The sequence below is a fragment of the Maniola hyperantus genome, chromosome 8 (genome assembly GCF_902806685.2).
Source record: "Maniola hyperantus chromosome 8, iAphHyp1.2, whole genome shotgun sequence".
Taxonomy (NCBI): Eukaryota; Metazoa; Arthropoda; class Insecta; order Lepidoptera; family Nymphalidae; genus Maniola; species Maniola hyperantus.
The window spans coordinates 9,077,860-9,098,816 of NC_048543.1; the positions used below are offsets into that span (position 1 = coordinate 9,077,860).

General features: G+C 39.2%; 1 protein-coding gene across 1 annotated transcript; it reads left to right on the top strand.

Annotated features, from left to right (window-relative positions):
• Positions 1 to 380: 380 nt before the first annotated feature.
• On the top strand, positions 381 to 8,105 carry mRpL46 (mitochondrial ribosomal protein L46). The gene is made up of 6 exons (XM_034971488.2): positions 381 to 608; positions 1,529 to 1,691; positions 2,393 to 2,526; positions 3,874 to 4,016; positions 4,854 to 4,979; positions 7,897 to 8,105. The coding sequence occupies exons 1-6, from the start codon at positions 548 to 550 to the stop codon at positions 8,041 to 8,043; spliced, it is 774 nt and encodes a 257-aa protein (XP_034827379.1). The 5' UTR covers positions 381 to 547; the 3' UTR covers positions 8,044 to 8,105.
• Positions 8,106 to 20,957: the final 12,852 nt, after the last annotated feature.

Below are 20,957 nucleotides of genomic sequence, written 5' to 3' on the forward strand. Positions count from 1 at the left end.
GTTACACCATTCCAAAGTTACTCGTAGTTACAGCACCAACTCAGTTGGTGAATCTTTTAGCCGTTTGCACTACCTATTTATTTTTCATAAAACTCTGGTAGCACTGAGAACGTCAAAAAATGTTAAAAAAAACACTGACCATTCATCTAAGCACTGACCTAGGAAGTGCCTAGGAAACAAACCTAGTTATTTGTTTACTCATTGGTTAAAAATTCGACTATAGTCTGAGTCTGAGACACAGACAGATGGCAATATTGCAATGAGTAAGCATATTGTTTCCTAGGGCAGTGCAATATTGGGATCATAGATTATCTACTATATTGGGATCTTGCATGGATCTTGGCCACATCTTGGCATATAAATGTCCTTGTGGTCATGTCCATGTCAAATTCATGTCAACAGTCAAAATCAAAAATGCATAAGTCAAATCTCTAAAGTCAGAAAACTAACCTAAAATATTTTTCGAATTGGGAAAATAAGCTTAATAAGATACCTTATACGTACATAAAATTAAAGGCCAAAGCATTATTTCATCGGTCTCCTTAGAATGCTTTTAAGAAAACTTGTTGTTGCTGAAGTTTTTTTAGGACATAAAGTAATAACTAGAGGTAACCTAGATCTAGTTGAAACCTTTAACTACTTTGTTTTCTATATATTACTAGTTCTTTATAATATCACAGCATGTTAAAGTGTATGACCTGATGTATTAAATTTAGAGCCATAGTCAGTCTTCTATTATTTTTCATTATAATATAAAGTACATATTATGTACCTACATAATATTATCTCTTATTATATAGGTACTTAATTACTTACCTACACAAAATACAAAGCAAAATTGGCTGTTACATGTTACCTACTACTAGATGTTATTGTAATTTTTCTCTTGACCCTGTAAAGGCAGATCCTTTAAAAAGAGTCTTGATAAAACCACTGCTGCAGCCCCAAATTCCACAGGAGAATACAAAAACCGGCCGAGGGTTCTGTACTACAGTCGTATTTTTTCGACATTTTGCATGATAATTCAAAACTATGATGCATAAAAATAAATGAAAATCTGTATTAGAATGCACAAATGAAGCCCTTTCGTATGATACCCCACTTGATATAGTTATCTTACTGCGAAAATTGAAAATATGTACTAATTTTTAGTTCATGACCACAATTTAATTTTTTATGTGATGTTACCACAAATTCACAGTTTTCAGATTTTTCCCCTAATGTCTGCTATAAGACCTACCTAATTGCCAAATTTCATGATTCTAGGTCAATGGGAAGTACCCTGTAGGTTTCTTGACAGACCGACAGACAGACAGGCAACAAAGTCAACAAAGACAAGACAAAAATAAAAAAAATAAAAATAAAAATTGTGATCCTACAAGGAAGGGTTCCGTTTTTCCTTTTGAGGTACATAATCCTAAAAGCTAACCAAACAAAAAAAAAGCATCATCATTCCTTATAACTACCACCACCAGCCTAATTTTTCACTTATATACCTACACACATAAAAAAACTTATATCTATACAGCAAAATCATCATGGGACATTGTAGCAGGCGTGTGCATTGAACGTTTACCTGTTGTGACTCCACCTCTTAATGAAATTCAAAAGAAGTTCAAAGACTTGTTGTGGACAATTGAAATTGAGAAAAGTCTTAAATCAGACCATGAACTGAGGCATGAAAGTGATAAGTAAGCCAGTTTTTATACACCTAAGTACATGACTAGGCAAGATTTAATGAAAAATAATATAGCCGGGTTAGTTCTGTAATAAAGCAAATTGTTTCACTACAGATTTACATTAAATATTCCTTAGTGTGATTAATGTAACACAATGTAGCTTATTGGTCCAAAAGCTAAGAAAGAGAAAGCGGTGTCATAGAGTGTTGTCTCTGTATTGAGACTTTATTGTACAATAATACACAACCCTTCATGTGCAAATCCACCGCGCACTTGACAGATTTTTTTCATATCCTTGCATTGTACAACTTTGTGCAACTTGCACTTGGCTGGTTTTTTTAGAAAACCTATGTAGAAATAGCTGTGGTAGCCTAGTGGTTAGGACGTCCGCCTTCCAATTGGAGGTAGGGGGTTCGATCCGGGGCACGCACCTCTAACTTTTCGGAGTTATGTGCGTTTTTAAGTAATTAAAATATCACTTGCTTTAACGGTGAAGGAAAACATCGTGAGGAAACCTGTATGCCTGAGAGTTCTCCATAACGTTCTCAAAGGTGTGTGAAGTCTGCCAATCCGCACTTGGCCAGCGTGTTAGACTATGGCCAAAAACCTTTCTCACTGAGAGGAGACCTGTGCTCTGTAGTGAGCCGGTGATGGGTTGATCATGTAGAAATAGAAACTGCCCACATGGTCAATATTGTCCTAATATATTTCAGGGTTCAAGCAGAGCTGCTTAAGAATGAAGCTGTGGATGTGGACTTGGATACTGTGAGCAAAATAACTGCTCAGGATTTTGAGGATGCTTCCACTGATGAATTGAATCAGTTTAAGTTTGCTGATACTATAACAGGTAATTACTTATTATTTTTCTAAGCAACTATTTATCCTGGAATCTCAGGTACCATCACCATATCTACGCGACGCGGAATTTCGAAGATTTTGTACAGTATGCAGCAGAAAGTAATGTACATCGAACTTTAGAATGAGATAGCAGATTTGTAGAGCATTGTCTCCGTCGTATAGACTGACAAAACGTCATATGGGTACTATGAACACAATTTAGGGCTTCCAACATCAATGGGTATGAGTGACAGAGACAACACTACAAAGCCGAAATGTCATTCTAAAGGCCGATGTAGATTACTTTCTGCCGCGTACTGTAACTGTATGTGTTGCATGGAAGGTGACATAATAGCAGAACTCTGCCTGCTGACGGATTCGTGATATTCCCCTTTTCCTTTCATTCCCTTTTGCAGATGTTAGTTAATAACGAATGGGTCTTAATTTTAGTTACAGTAAAGTGATCTAGGAAAAATAACAAAAAAACGGCCAAGTGCGAGTCGGACTCGCGCCCGAAGGGTTCCGTACCATCCATACTAATATTATAAATGCGAAAGTGTGTCTGTCTGTCTGTCTGCTAGCTTTGCACGGGTCAACCATTCAACCGATTTTGACGAAATTTTACAGAGATAGCTTGCATCCCGGGGAAGGACATAGGCTACTTTTTATCCCGGAAAATCAAAGAGTTCCCACAGGATTTTTAAAAACCTAAATCCACGCGGACGAAGTCGCGGGAATCATCTAGTTTATCTATAAAGACGAGCATAAAAATCAATTTGTTGTGTTGGGAGCCCCCTTTATTTATTTTATTCTGTTGTTTAGTATTTGTTGGTACAGCGGCAACAAAATTACATCATCTGTGAAAATTTTAACTGTCTAACTATCACGGTTCATGAGATGCAGCCTGGTGCAGACGGACAGACAGACGGACGGACAGCGGAGTCTCAGTAATAGGGTCCCGTTTTAATCACCTAAGCACTAGATATGTACTATTGTACATGCTATCTTTGTTATATGTCTATTGTTTTTGTTTTGGTGTACAATAATTAATAAAGCATATTTTACTTTTACTTTACTTTATGTAAATATATAAAAGGAAAAGGTGACTGACTGACTGATCTATCAACGCACAGCTCAAACTACTGGATGGATCGGGCTGAAATTTGGCATGCAGATAGTTATTGTAACGTAGGCATCCGCTCAGAAAGGATTTTTGAAAATTCAACCCCTAAGGGGGTGAAATAGGGGTTTGAAATTTTTGTAGTCCACGCGGACGGAATCGCGAGAATAAGCTAGATAGACATATTTTAATGTAACATTTTAACTCGCTGGTGTTATCCATTGTCATATTTTTCAGAAGCTGATAAAAAAGGAATAAAAAGCACCCCTGAGAGATGTCTGCAAAGGCATCTGGTACTGGTTACGAATCAGAAGCTCGGAAATGATGTTAAAACTATCTTGCCACAGGGACTGTGGAGGGAAGGAGAGACTCTACGACAGGTAACTAACTAAACACAACAATGTAAAAAAAAACGGTTAAGTGCCAGTCGGACTCGCACACGAAGGGTTCCGTACCATCGTATCAGAAATCATCATCATCATGATCAATCCATCGCCGGCTCACTACAGAGCACGGATCTCTTCTCGAGTGAGAAGGGTTTTGGCCATAGTCTACCACGCTGGCCATGTGCGGATTGGTAGACATCACACGATGTTTTCCATTAAAGCAAGTGATATTTAATTGCTTAAAATGCACATAACTCCTAAAAGTTAGAGGTGCATGCCCAGGATTGAACCCCCGACCTCCGATTAGAAGGCGGACGTCCTAACCACTACGCTATCACAGCTTTTTTACCTAGTGCTAAATATAGCTTTTTATTTATTTATTTTATTTATATTATCGGGATATACATAACGTATATGTATATGGAATGGAATCTAATATTTAACAAAACCAGTGAATTTTAGATTTTTACATTGCATATAAGGGGGCATATAAGGCGACAGCTTGACACTTCACAAGATGGCGGCATTAGTTCCGATTTTCGCCACGCGCCAAGAGAGCCTTGTCGCACTGTAGATACTATTAAGCGATTGAGTCATGAGTGATTTGTGTTGCGACGATCTAGAATCTAGATACTCAAATGAAATAATACTCAAACTTAGTTTCTCAGTCATTTATTTATAGGTTCAAAAAAATTCACTGATTTATTATTAGTTTTGATCTACCTTATATTTTAATTCAATTGTATTAAGTATGATATTAACATCGTGAAACTTATCCATGTACCAAAAAAAATACTGCACCAGATACTAACGTTTGTCTTACTTTCACAGACTGCAGAGCGAGTATTGTCAGAGCGGTGTGGCCCTGGACTAAAGGTGAAATTCCTCTCGAATGCCCCATGCGGTTTCTATAAGTACAAATACCCCGCAGAAATCAATGGAAAATCTGGTGCTAAGGTAAGTTTATCGCATGCCTGCGTGAAATAGAGCTTTTTATAATTTTTTATGCAATATTCGGCTGCAGGCCATCATTTTACATGTTTAATTTGAAGTAATAACGATCAGTAATTCAGAAATTATAAGGCTCTGACAGACAGACAGACAGACTAGTGCAATTTCACTCGAGTAGACTCAAGAGATCTTCCGCTTCGCTCAGTCAATAAAAGCAAAAGCTGACTGACTGACTGACTGATCTATCAACGCACAGCTCAAACCACTGAATGGATCGGGCTGAAAGGCATACAGATAGCTATTATGACATAGACATCCGCTAAAAAAGGATTTTTGAAAATTCAGCCTCTAAGGGGGTAAAATAGGGGTTTGAAATTTGTGTAGTCAACGCGGACGTAGTCGCGGGAATAAGCTAGTATTTGATAAACTAAGATACGCCTAAGTACCATCTGACCATTTGGCATTCTGAGAAGAGTGTAAAATCCACTCAGGGTTTTTACCAACACCAAAACATGATTGATAAAAGAAATGATAAACGGGGCAGACAGCATGGCGCTCTTTTGAATCAGAGGAAAAGTACTTATATTATTATTTAATTTATTCGAAAGTGTGTTTGTTTATTTACTCACTGGCTGATGCCCGCGACTTCGTACGCGTGGATTTTGGTTTTTAAAAATCCCGTGGGAACTCCTTAATTATCCGAGATAAAAAAGAAGCATATGTCACTCTCCACGTCTCTAACTAATATACCCATGCAAAAAGTTACGTCAATCCGTTGCTCCGTTGCGACGTGATTGAAGGACAAACCAACACACAAACACACTTTCACATATATAATATGGGTAGTGATGGGCAGTGATTACGGTACGCTTCAACAATTCAACCAGTGTCAAAAGGCACAACGTTTGAACACTACGGAAGGACGATACTTTTATCCCAGAAAAATAACTCTTTCTTTCTTTTCTTTTTCTAAATTCTTAAAATCCACGCGAAGAAATTGCAATAAAAGCTAATATTTCTTTGTAACATTAGCTTCCTATGGGACATTGGCGCGTCGCGTCAAATCTTCCGCAATGTTCCTTGAGCCCAAAAGCGACTCGTCCAACCGTTCGACTTTCGACTAGATACTGCGACTAATATTCACGTACACATTCTAATGTACACATTTTCATCATCATCATGATCAACCCATCACCGGCTCACTACAGAGCACAGGTCTCCTCTCAGAGTGAGAAGGGTTTGGCACGCTGGCCAAGTGCGGATTGGCAGACTTCACACACATTTGAGAACATTATGGAGAACTCTCAGGCATGCAGGTTTCCTCACGATGTTTTCCTTCACCGTTAAAGCAAGTGATATTTTAATTACTTAAAAACGCACATAACTCCGAAAAGTTAGAGGTGCGTGCCCGGGATCGAACCCCCGACCTCGGACGGCGGACGTCCTAACCACTAGGCTACCACAGCTACTATATACACATTTTAAACAGATATAATTAATCTAATGTCCACTCCTTTACCAGTTGAGCCTCAATAGCTCAACTGGTAAAGGAGTGGACTGAAAATCGAAAGGTCGACGGTTCAAACCCCGCCCGTTGCACAATTGTCGTACCTACTCCTAGCACAAGCCTGACGCTTAGTACTACTAGTACTACAGCCTACTTACTAACATAGTCATTAGCAATTAATGTTATTACTAACAAAATGGATGTAATATCTGAAATAAAGATGATTATTATTATTATTATTATTAGTTGGAGAGGAAAGGGTTAGTCATTTAACATGGCTAATATTCTTTTAATAAAAAATTTAAAAAAATGTGTTGATACTCTTTCCTGCGAAAAGAATAGCAATAATTTAGATCTATCAACTTACCTGCTTTTAGATACTGTGTAGACGAGAATTACCACACTGATATACAAATTATTACACGGGCAAAGTCGAGATCAAAAGCTTGCGTATAATACTTATATTGACAACCAAAATATTATTTACTACGTAAGTGCCATCTGACCTCTTGATAAGAGTGTAAAATCCACTCAGGGTTTTTACAAATAATGTCAAAGTGTGATTGATAAATGAAATAAACAGGGCAGACAGCTCGGCGCTCTTACAGATATCGAGGGCATGTACCTACCCATCTAATTAACAAACAAGTTCGAAGTATGCAAAAAAGCCATAACCTCTCCCACTACCAGGGGTTACTAAAAGAGATCTATTTATTATAATGCTAATTTTAGATCCTTTTCCAACTTTTTCTTTTTTCTGTCTCACATTGGTTGGTGAAAAATCCTAATCCTAATAATATTATAATTAATGTAAAAGTATGGATGTTTAGATGTTTGTTACTCAATCACGCAAAAACGGCTGAACGGATTTGGATGGGAATGAATAGAATAGAATGTTTTTTTATTCATGTAAACTTTTTACAAGTGTTTATGAATAGTCAGATAGTTTTAATTTACCACTGGTTCGGAACGCCGCGCCGTTCCCACCGAGAAGAACCAGCAAGAAACTCGGCGGTTGCTCTTTTTAATTTTTCAATTTACAATGTTATTATACCGTACTATACAAGCCATTGCAGCCCCGTGCATTGCTGGAGCGAGTCAAATCCAAGCTTTTTTATCGTTTACATAGTCTGCGACTGTATAATATGCTTTTTTTAGGAGCATACTTTTAACACATTTTTTAAACTTGTGTAAAGGCAAGTCTAAAATTGCTTGTGGCATTTTATTATACACTCATTCCCACAAATGACTTTCCCACCTTCCAGAGGCGGAGCGCAGGAGATAGATTATACCCTGGATTAACACGTAGGCTACTTTTATCCCGGAAAACTAAAGAGTTCCCGCGGACGAAGTTGCGGGCATCAGCTAGTAAACCAATAAGTTTTATAACTTGTTACATAATAATTTATTTTTCAGGTATTTTTCTATTACGCAAATTACAACGATGGAGAAGTCGACAAAAAATCAAAACCTAATTGGTTAACAAGAAATGAGCTGACTGAAATATTACCTGAAAAGTACAACAAGACAGTCCAAGGCTTTCTCATAGAAGAGACGTACTAATTTATTGTGTAATGTGATCTATTTATTTAAGCTCTATCGTTAATAAATTTAATGTAGTTAGACCTTTTTGTTTGATTTTTAGAAATTAAGAAATTATACCTACTAACTCATAAATTGCTCATAAAAATCATAGCTATAAATGTATGTGTTTTTGTTCGGTTTCTTTGACTAGTTTCGAACCGCTCGACAACGTTGAAATATTACATTACTGCACGAGTCCGGTAAGTAAGCGTTTTCTGGTAGAGTGTGATTTAGACGGCCGAGCCTTGGCCAGCAAGGCAATCCCGGTCGAGGCATGTATAGTGCTTTTCTAAAAAATTTAACAAGTAAATTATTTAAAAATATGTAAAAATTCCAATATAAATACTATCTGTCCCGGCTTTACTCACGTGTGTAGTCGACGTTAGCCCGACTAGTTAGTAGTAGTAGAGTAGTAGTAGCGGCACGTGCGTCCCGCAGTCAAAACCGCGGCGCGTGCGCGGACGGACTCCCTTGAAAAAGGACCCCGTATGGGTTCGAAACTAGTCGGGCTAACGTCGACTACACACGTGAGTAAAGCCGGGACAGATAGTATTTATAATGGAAATCACTCACGGTAGTTTAAACGCTAAAATAAAAATTCCAAATTTGGAACAGATATACCTAGCTTGCATCCCGGGGAAGGACATAGACTACTTTTATCCGGGAAAAATTAAAGAGTTCCCACGGGATTTGTAAAAACCTATATCAACGCGGACGAAGTCGCGGGCATCATCTAGTAAATAATAATTTTAAACGAACAGTCATTTCGCGCTTTTTGGTAAAGGGTTTTTCAATTGGGACGATCATCCCGGAAAATTAAAGAGTTCCCACGGGATTTTTAAAACCTAAATGCACGCGGACGAAGTTGCGGGCATCATCTAGTATTTCATAAATACATAATATTTATTTAGATTGGTATCATTTTGTAGCAAGCTATATGTTTAAATTTGGAAGCATTTCAAACAATAATAAGCTGAATATTGTTATTGTAACGAACCAGTCCGTAGTGCGCAGTAAGCTACCACTTCCCACGTTTACAGTGAAGCCGTGGTTAGCGCGAATCCCGGGGCGGACGCTTCACGGGAATGCTTCGAAATAGAAATATATTCAAACAATGAGCGTGATTTACGGGTAAACAGATTTCGGTGCTCAGTCAGGGTTACCTATCAACTTTATTATACAAATTCTGAAATTATGATCTAAAAAGAAATGACGCGCAACTGACATCGGTGGATGGATACTGTGATGTCACTCGCGAGTTACACTACCAGAGTGTACGGTCAATTGGAATGAAAAAAGGTGGAACGGCGCATGTTGGCGTTTTCGTGGCGACTGCTTTAGCAGTGTCGTGCAAATTGTATAAAAAGTGCAGCAACTGCAATGAAATTGCATCACAACTGCAATTTTGCAGTCGACTTACAGTCCGTCTGTATAGCCCCAAAACGGGCATTCGGTGTGAAATACACGAGTACGCAGATTGCACTGTCGGTTGGCAGTTGCGATGCAGTTGTGTCAACTGCGATAAAACTGGATCCCAACTGCAATTTTGCAGTGGGCTTGTAGGCCTTCCGCCTAGGCTCATAATGTTTTACATGACGACCAATGTAATAGATGAAATGTTACAGGATTGATTCCCGAATCCAGCGGGAATCTATTTTGGAATTATACAATTTCTGAACTGTCTCAGGTCTGATCTGGTGGATGGAACGCTTCAGCTTTGACTAGTTACCATCAAACATCATCCTAGTGTCTTAGGCCATAGGAAGTACCTGCCCACCTACCCCTAAGCGGTTTAGCGTTTCGATAATATGATCATATGTTAAAGTACCTACGTAAAAGTATTATCGTCATCATCAACCCATTGCGCCCCACTACTGAGTACGGGTCTCCTTTCAGAATGAATAGGATTTCAGCTACTGTCCAAATTTCTTGTTTCTAGGTCAACGGAAAGTATCCTATAGGTTTTCTTGACAGACACGACAGACGGACAGACAGACAGACAACAAAGTGATCCTATAAGGGTTCCTTTTTTCCTTTTGAGGTACGGAACCCTAAAAATTTATAGTTCAGCAGCCGCCAAGAGATTTTTTTCTGATTAATAACAGGCTGGATTTTCGTGAGTAAGTAGATTCCGATTCACGAGTCGAACAAGTTTTGCTCTGTGAAAAATCTGGATAAAGGTATAGCTATTGTACTGCGCAGATGCTGCTTAACTTGTCGATTTGGTGGGGTGTTGAAATTGTCTGAATAACGGTAAGTATTTTTTTGAACATTGAGATAATTGGATAATAAACTCGGAAAAACAATTGTCCTACAAAATAGATGGTATGACTGGAGGGTCCTCCTCCACCCTCGGTGCAAGAGTCTCGCACTTGACTGGTTTTTAATTGCTTAAACCGCATCACATACCTAACTGAAAAGTTAGAAGTGCATGCCCGGAATCAAACCATGGACCCCCAATTAACAGGCTTAATGTCTTGGTAACGGGAGCGGTGATATAGCCTTAAGCCTAGTGGCCTCCCATTGTAGATAGGTATACCAACTTTTATACGTACCTATATACCTACCCACAAATTTTAAGCAGCACACAGGTAGTAACCCTATGCTCGATCACGAAGTTTCCATGCCCAGACGCTTTATACTGATTCTAAATTGAACCTTATAAGTGCCTCTGTAAAATTGATGCTTTTTTCATCGTACTATATTTAGACAGCAATGGGCACAGGATTGCTTTTGAAGTTTGAGTTTATCGGCGCGCGATGAAAGTTTAATTCACCTTGTGTAAATGGGTTAAAAGAGTCTACACACTTACCAACTTTTTACAACTCGAATTTACATTCCAACTGTACGTACCTATTATGTAGCGGATTGGACTGAAATCCGGTTCGAAGTTCAAACTCCACTCGTTGCACTTACCAAGGCATTCCATATTGTATCAATGCGTATTAGAAATAAAAACGCGAATCGCTTCGTACCTACCTTCGAGTCCGTAGAATTTCGACTAAGTATTTAGGGGTGCAGTGCAGACCTTTCGGATGCCTCGCGGTTCGATAGTAAAATGGCGAGGGAGAAACTACCGACAAACAGGCAACATTGCACTGATGTTCTAAATTTTAGATCTTAGAATTCACCAACGCTTGGTTGCCAATGAGTCTTCTGGCACGATGGTCAACCGAATTCAATTCATCAAGCTGATACTTGGCAGATAAATGGAGTGCAGTAGGTACTCCATGCACGATCGGACTTGAACTTGGTATAGCGTTAGAGCTGTTCCGGCGTGAAGTTTTCCGCTTTACTATATTGATCTTGGAGGAGAAAAGGGGTAGATATTAGACATGTTCAATAGGTATTATTGTAAGTTGGAGAAAAGCGCTAATAGGTATGATCAATAGCTGGACCACGTCTCATGCAACTGAGTCGAAATATCGACATTTAAAATAGCATAATTAATCGTGGTATGTACCCTTTTCATACAATGTTAAATAGGTGGTAGGATTGTTAGTTGAAGTTGGAAGTTGGTACGTGTGTAGACGCTTTAAGATGGTACATGTTTGCTGCAATCCTCAAGGCTCCGCGCCGTCTTTTAGTGCTCGTTTACAAACATTGCAGCGTGCTGTTTTTCGTTTTGCGCGGACTAAGATTAAATAATTCTCCACGGAAAGTAAATAAACATTTATATTTATTAGATTTTACGTCAATTAGTCATTGAGTATTGTTTTGAGGTATTTTGAGCGGAGGAAACTTGATACCTACACAATATGTACACAACTACTATTGTAGTCCGCGCCAAATAAATAGTCGTTGTTGAAGTCAACCGCAAGGCGCGTCGCAATAGCATTTTTTAGGCGTCAGTAGGGAGCGGAACATACCAGCCGCGCGCCGCGCCGCCCGCGCCACGCTTTCGCAGCACAAGCAGCATAGCATAGCAACTAGTATTACTTATTATATCTTCTGTGGCTATACACATAGCTAGGTGCAAGCAGTCAGAGGGCTATTTCCTCCAGGACGAGTCGAATGGTGTCGCGCAAGGCAGACATCTCGGAGCCTTCAAATTTCAATATGCACTGAGGGTGGCCACCAAGTGGGGGTTTAGTAGGTAAAAAATATCATACATAATGTCCTCCGATGTCTTCCCCAGGATGTGAGGAATCTTAAAGAGTTTTCTTCCCGTCAACAAAAAGGAGGGCAGTAACCACGGCCTAAACCATCAGCAGGCCTTAGTCAATTCAAAGATAATTTACTCATTGCGGGCACCGAACCAGGGACCTTCCTACCTAGAAAGCATTTAGATCATAAAAATATAGTTGAGATAAGTAATTAGTAGACATCTACATTCTACCTAAGTATATTTGACAGCTATTCCCCCAAACGAATAGAGGTAGGTGGTACATACATACCTATCTACTTATACTTACTTATTTATTCCTCACAGCAACTCATCGAGTAACTCGTTAACGAATGTTTTATTTTATTCGACCTACAAAAGGGAAGCATTTCCACGTTAGGGAGACGTCCTGCTGGGGTCGCCACCCGCAGCTTTGGAGTAACATAATTGATAAAATTCTTACACTAAGCAATAATTATTTCTTCTCTGCATTCTTTCTTTTTGGGAATGACTATTTTAATGTTACACGCATGTCATTTTACCTATTTAGTTATCTTCATCGAGGATCATTGCACCTTAGGTAGAGCTCACTAGTAGGTACCTTACCTACCTAAGGTAGAGTAGCCAGTAGGCACCTAGTAGGTATGTGTTAATATTATCTAAACTAAATAGGGCCTAATGTATTTACGACATTTGACGCAGCGGTTTGCTCTCCTAGCTCTAGTACAATACGCGACCGAAAGTGATGAACATCGGCCTTTAGAATGACATTTCATCTGTGTAGAGCGTTGTCTCTGTCACTCATACCCTTATGACGCCGAACGACCGAGACAGTGCTCTACAAATCTGCTGTCTCCTTCTAAAGATCGATGTTCATCACTTTTGACCGCGTACTGTATCCTAGAAGCTATGTGGTCTAGGATTTATAGCAATATGGGCTGGCCTAGGCGTCAAAATATAATACTCTCTAGCGATGCCGTCACAGAACCCTAGCTACCCCAGGAAGCTGGTAAAGGGGTAAGCTTCAATGCTTTGTGTCTACTGTCTACAGTTTAACCTATTCAAGCTTGCATATTTGTTAGTCATTATCTAAACTAATCGGTGTTACATCACTCTTAAATACATTACCTCACTTGAACTAAAGAAAAGAACTGAACAATGCATAAAAGCTACCATTACCTACCTTAAACTTTATCTGACTAATGACTGCCTACACATCGTTGACCGCTCTTGTAAAAAACACCGACAGAATTCACATAAGCTGCGTTAAATATAGATAAAATTGGTAATAGAAACTGAGTGGGCCATTGTTCCAACTTTAATGGACCACCCGACCGAAATGAGGTGGAATCTCTGCAAAAACAGTTCTGAAACGTTGATGCCGAAAAAAGAATAAGAAAAACTGTATACCGACTTAGGCCCTCGAAGAATTCCGTCAAGTATTTTATCTCTGGCTTTCACAGTTCGATAGCGGTCGCACTGTCACACTGCTGACAATACAGCCTTATCGCTTGGAAGTGAGACCCTTTTAAACCTGAGAATTTTGATAAATAGAATATTTTTGGTAGCTCGACTGTATCGATAGATTCGTACATTTGAATCCAGTCTACCATATAGGTACCATGAGTAGATCTATGTGGTGAAAACTCTACAGGTGTTATGGACTAAGAGCCAGAGCGTGCCAGACCTTCGTTATTTTATGGAAGCTGGAAGTATCTCTGCGTATCGTCCCTGTGGCGACTGCGTCCATTTCTGAACGCAGCCGTCACTGACAAAACGTGTCGTAGTGACTGTTGACCCTATCTGAAGCTATTTGCAGCACCTTGACCCGGTGTCTGCGTCATCTCTAAAGAACGAGTGAAGCCATATTTCTAGAAAGTACCGCAGGAAGACCTCCGGACACCGGTATCATTGGTAGATTGTCCGGCTGCAGAGATTGCACCTGACCAAAACTACATGACCCGTTCAAGTCGTATGGTGTATTGAGTGCGCGAGTTTGGTTTGCTCTAGTGCTAGGCATAGTTCACACGGTATCCACGTTGCGTTATTGTTGGCAGTCGGCACGCAAAAAACACGAAAAATTATGAAATGATCACGGGATAAGCTTAATATGAGGGTACTTAATAAAAGCAAAATGAGTTTAAATAAAATTACGGTAAAACTATAATTAAAGCTGACTGACTGACTGACTGATCTATCAACGCACAGCTCAAACTACTGGACGGCCCAGGCTGAAATTTGGCATGCAGATAGCTATAATATATCGCAGACATCCGCTAAGAAAGGATTTTTGAAAATTCAACCCCTACGGGGGTAAAATAGGGGTATGAAATTTGTGTATTCCACGCGGACGAAGTCACGAGCATAAGCTACTTGTAAAATGGAAACGCTGACCAATTTCTCAAGAAAAAGTACCGTAAAAATCCCCGTGTACCCTAGATTATGTAACATTCCACAGATAAAGTCGCGGCCCTCTCACAGATAGTTAAGAAAGGTTTTTTTATTCATTCATTATTGGTTATTTCTCTCAGGATATGTAGGTAGTGTCGCTTAAGAACTGTTATCGCCTTCACTTGAACAGCTTAATTGTGCTGGTAACTGTACTCTGGGATAGATAAAAACATCAGCGATAATTACTAAGTCGATAAACCGCTTTAATAACGTACTATATTTTTATTTTATACAAGTACAAAAATGAGTGCTAATAATATAATCTCCAAGGCTTCTTCTCCTTCAGGATATCCTATAGTAAAGACGAAAATGAGTGACTAGTGTACGGTGCACAGTACCAAGGAAGTCGTCATATAGGTGATTACAAGTGGTGTACGATTCCCTGCAGGTCTAGTGGGAGACTTCGGCTACTGACAAATCCGTGCCGCCAAGGAATCTGCCGTGTAGTACCTAGGTACCCCTAATTTATTTACTGGTTCTTCTTTCTTCTTTTTTCTTCTTTGGTTCCGGATACTTTTTCCGCATTTAGATGTTGACCATTTAAAAAGGTAGGTACCTACTTATATGGGTTTAATAAAAAACCGGCCAAGTGCGTGGCGGGCCACGCGCAGTGTAGGGTTCCGTAGTCACAATTAAATCACAAAATATACAATAGATACAATAGAACTATAATATGTACATTAATATGCAACTCATAATATCTACGTAAAATAATTAACCTCGAAAAACAGTATAACTCCTTAACATGTGAACCCTACTTAGCCATGATAGCTGTTTTCCTTTAAAATTGATTATATATACCTACTACTGCTGTGAATTTTTTCACGTTCCTATACACTATGGGGTAGACGAGGAAAAAAAATCATCCCCCCGTACGGGAGCTACCCTAAAAAAATATTTTGCACAATTTTATTTCCCCACTTTGTCGGCGTGATTAATATTTATACCCATGCCAAATTACAGATTTCTAGCACTAATAGTATCTGAGACGGACGGACATGGCGAAACTAAAAACTACCGTAGGTAGTAGGGTTAGGGGGTAAGGGGTAGGCCCTTGCAGCATTAGTAGATAAACTAATATTCCGATTAGGTATATTGGACAATTCGACAAAACTGCTTCACGACAATACAATTTGACGATAGACTGAACGAATGTCCACCATTTGAAATTGATAGATATATGCGAAAGTGTGGTGTCTGTCTGTTTGCTAGCGTTTCGTGGTCCATCTGTTTAACCGATTTTGAAGGAATTTGGTACAGAGATAGCTTGCATCTCAGAGAAAGACATAGGCTTGGGGAAGGGATAGGGTTATATTCCGGAAAATGAAAGAGTTTCCACGGGAATTTTTTAAAAACCGAAACTTACGCGGACGAAGGCGCGGGCACTAAATGCTTTTGTGAATTCAACAATTAGATAGTTCCTTAAGATTATCCTTAGACTTTAAAATCCTAATATTTAATACATATTATAGTGCGTTGGTACGAGTAAGTCGCGTATTAAAAATCAATCACGCCCTTATTCCTCGGTTAAGAATTAAGATGACTTGGCTGGATGGCTCTGTGGTCATTAGGGTTGTCACGTTGTTCTATTCACGCATTAAATAAGGCAAATATTTCCCTTATTTAATGCCTAACCTAATTAACCTACCTACTCGTACTTAGTAAAATAAGTTCCTATGTATACAGTAGGTAGGTACCTAATAATAAAATTTGTCTACATTTACCTAGAGAAAATTATCTAAGTACTAGATTTGAGCATTCTAGAGGCGAGCCGCATCAGCCGAATACAAAATACTTTAATAGAAATGATAGTAGGTAGGTAGTAGGTAAGTATAGGTATCTACGGAAAATAACAAATGACTTCAGTACCTACCTAGCACAATTTGACTGCATCGAATAAATGTGGATAAAACAGCCGTCTCCAGTAAGCCAGATGAATCAGCGACAAGGGAAAAATTGCAACCCTCTGGAAACTCGTCTATTTTTGTGTTATGAAAAGCTTTAACAGTTGTCCTGGAAAATGTAAGTGATGTGATGTGGTAGCCCTCGGCAGGTAGTTGCGCTGCACGGAGCTGCGGGCAGCGCGGACGCGGCTGTGGAATGTGTGAGCGTGTAGCGTGCAGTGCGCGCGGAGGGCGGGAGGGCCGCGCTGCCAGGTGGGCCCCCATTAGCAGCGGCGAGCCTCGAGCGGCCGCTCTTCATCTTTATGATAATTATTTTCTGTTTGTTTTCGTCGAAGAATCGACCCGCCTCGCCGACCAACGCTTCTCAGAACCATCTTCCATTGTGGTAAATTAAAGCCGCCCGGACCCCTGCCACGACGAGAGATAATTCGACAGGATGCCGTATATTATTAATTGCACTATGACTTGTGGAAATGGAGCTCCGAGTTCAGTGAGTCATTCATTCTGGTGGAAGCGACGCAGCGCGTGGGAACGGGCGGCACTCGTGATTTACACTCGCGTCCATTTACGAGCTTTTAAAATTCTAAAATAGACTTTCGACTCTTCATTTTTTAAGTACATTCTTCGAGACGACGAGTAGCAGCCTTTCCTCGCTCCTCAGTTAATGCAAATTAATTAACGTTCCCTTCGCGAATCAATTAACCATTGCGGGGTAAAGCGATAAACTTTCAATAAACTGCAGCTGCACCGCAAGCGCTGATTTGGTACAGAGAGGTCAGCTCTTTAACAACCTTCAGTTAACAAGGTAATAAATAGGGGTTTTTAGGTGGGCATTATAGTGACCAATAAAAAGAAAAACTGTAAATGAGTCGAAAGCCCGCAGTAAAAAAGAGGAACCTCATAATGTTTACAATCTTGTGGCTTTATTCACTTTGTGTTCCAATTTCATGCTAAATCGAGCGGATAAAATCCTCCTTTATCAAGTAGACTCACCGTCTCGGCCAGCTCGCTCCTCGGCCTGCCCCGCCGCCGCGCCGCGCCGCGCCTCGCCGCTGCCGGATCAAATCACTCCACACTCGTTATTGAATACAAAACTAACCCTGAATTGAATGGAGTGTGATGCGTTGAAAGGATCCATTTATGATAATTCAATTTGTGAGAGAACGTTTTATGTGAAATCATAAACAAAAACCAATATCAAATCGTTTCTTAAGTAACATAAATACCTACTTATTAATATTACAAGTGCGAAAGTGTGTCTGTCTATTACTTTTTCACGGCCAAGCCGCTTAACCGATTTTAACGTAATTTGGTACAGAGATAGCTTGAAAGTAGAATCTCGGTCACTTTTTATACCTACCGAAAAATCAACGAGTTCCTACGGGATTCTTATAAAACCACGCGGATGAAGTTGCGGGCATTATTTTAGTACGCACTCTTCATATTTTATTTTTAAAAATATAACAGGTATTACTTTATCTACGCTTGTGCAATCTTTATATTGCACAGAACAGCGGATGCGACGAGCGGATTAAAGTAAAAAGTTGTAGAAAAAATCAATTACATTTTGTATTATACAGAGACATAACTCCGAGAACGCAGTAACTTAAACAATTCGATAAGAGTTAAAAGCTCTTTCATACTAGGAAGTGCAGACGAGATTTTGTTTTCCTATCCCTACTTAGTTTTATAACTTGATAGAAAATGCAGACTCTTAGTAGGTATTACCTACTGGACAAATAACATTAAGTAAGTCTCTAACTAGCATGGTTTCAGTAGTTCATAATCATCATCATCATCATTATGATCAACCCATCGCCGCGCCGGGTCACTACAGAGCACGGGTCTCCTCTCAGAGTTAGAAGGGTTTTGGCCATAATCTACCACGCTGGCCATGTGAGGTTTGGTAAACTTCACACACCTTTGAGAACATTATGGAGAACTCTCAGATATGCAGGTTTCCTCACGATGTTTTCCTTCACCGTAATTAAATATGACTTGCTTTAGCAAGTCATATTTAATTACTTAAAACGCACAGAACTCCGAAAAGTTAGAGGTAGTTTCAGTATTTAGAGATCCCATATCCCATTATAAATACGAAAGTGTAGTGTGTTTGTTTGTTGGTTTATCCTCCAATCACGTCGCAATGGAGCAACGGATTGATGTGATTGTTTGCATGTGTATAGACTAAAGTTAAAGACCTGGAGAGTGGAACAAGCTACTTTTATCATTTTTGGATTTTTAAAACCCTAAACTCATCGCATACGATATCACGGGCATCATCTAGTCAGTAATAACCTTTTTAGAGTAAATTTTGTTTTGCTGACCCAAATAAAGTGATTTGTTTTTGAGACGAACCTATTTAAACAATAATATGTAGTACTATTATTTTTTAAATAAAAATATTGGCCAACTTTTGGGTGAAATTCACCTGTGTGCGTCGTCGCGTCGTCGTTTACCCAACTTATTCAGAATGTTTACTTAATCAATAAGGTAACAACAGATTTACTCGCTACGTTAATCGTTGTGGTCGATATTTGCGCGTAGGTACATGACGGATGTAAGCTTCTGGATTTCATCTTGGAGTTTTCAGCGAAACGCTCGTTTTCCGGACTCGTGTGTGGAGTGTACCTGGAACTCGAGAGTGCATTGGTTAGGAGGCTCGACGGGTTATTAATTTTATGGTGTCGATGGCCGCACGCACCTGGCTGCAGCGGTCACTGCCTGTGTCTTACCACCCCCCGCCCCCCCACCGCACCACCACTCCGCACCAGAATCAATCACGTATTTGTGTGTACACAATACACATGTTTTGTTATTGTCATTCGACTAAACGTTGCATGAAGACTGAAGATGTTTAAAAAGTTTCAAGTGGTTTGTCATAACTCATAATGAACGCTTCCCAATATTTTTTTACCGCTGCAATGCTTTCTTATGTTATTGAGTATTTACCTAATCTATCATTTGGCGTGGCCTGGTGGAGGATGGCGTATTGAAAAGTCATCAACTAAGATTTTTTGAGATTTTTTTATTTTTATTGTAGTTAGGTACAAATAGTAGGTAAGGTGCAGCGGGGCTATTACGACTGGTAAAACATGAAGCAAACATAAAAATATTTTAATATGTGATATTATCATACTCAAAATCCTTATATTAACGTAAAAAGATAGATTTTTCAGGTAAAAACACTTAAAAAATTTGGAGGGGCTATTTCAACTACTTCCCATATAAGTAGTGATGGTATGCAAGATGTTTAGTAGGTAAAAGTCGATAAAAATAAGACTAAAACATATACGACGTTTAACAAAAAACCGGCCAAGTGCGAGTCACGCTCGCGCAATGAGGGTTTCGTGCTACAGTCGTATTTTTTCGACATTTTGCAAGATAATTCAAAAACTATGATGCATAAAAATAAATAAAAATATGTTTTAGAATGTACAGGTAAAGACCTTTCATATGACACCCCACTTGATATAGTCACTCACTTCGAAAGTGGAAAATACTAATTATTAGTTCATGACCACAATTTTTTTTTTGTGTTCGAACCCTAAATTCACTGTTTACAGATTTTTCCCCAAATTTCAGCTATAATCTATCTACCTGCCAAATTTCATGATTCTAGGTCAACGGGAAGTACTCTGTAGGTTTCTTGACAGACAGACGGACAGACAGACAGACAGACAGACAGACAGACAACAAAGAGATCCTATAAGGGTTCCGTTTTTCCTTTTGAGGTACGGAACCCTAAAAAGGACAATAATTTGTTTGTTGTTGTTGTATGAGATATTTAATTACTTACTCGAAGAAATAGTTTTTAATTTGGTAAGTAGTTAGAATCGACCCTTCCTCTTTTACAACAAACTGTGAGAGAAAAAACCCAAAAAGTGTTCGTTTGTTTTGGTCACAGCTTACAAAGTTTTTGGATCAACGTTCTACACCAAATACGTACCTACTCTCCAAAATATTATTTAAATTTTAATTAAATACCTACTTAAATAGTAGTATACTTAAATATTTTTATCCATATTAGAATATTATATCGAAACGTGTACCTACAGTACTCTCTTTTCCCACATTCATATAAAATTTCTCGGGGAATTCCAACCACACAAACTTAAACTGTTCACACAACATCTGTATTGGGTTATTACAGAACATAAAACATGCGATAAACAAGAGAGGTCCCGGGTTCGATTCCTGACAGGGGTTTGGAATTTTATAATTCTAAATTTCTGGTCTGGTCAGGTGGGAGGCTTCGACCGTGGCTGATTACCACCCTACCGACAAAGCCATACCGCCAAGCGATTTAGCGTTCCGGTACGATGCCGTGCAGAAACCATAGGTGTGTTGATTTAATAAGAACTGTCATACCCTTTCCAGGTTAGCCCGCTTCCATCTTAGACTGCATCATCTCACTTATCACCAGGTAAGAT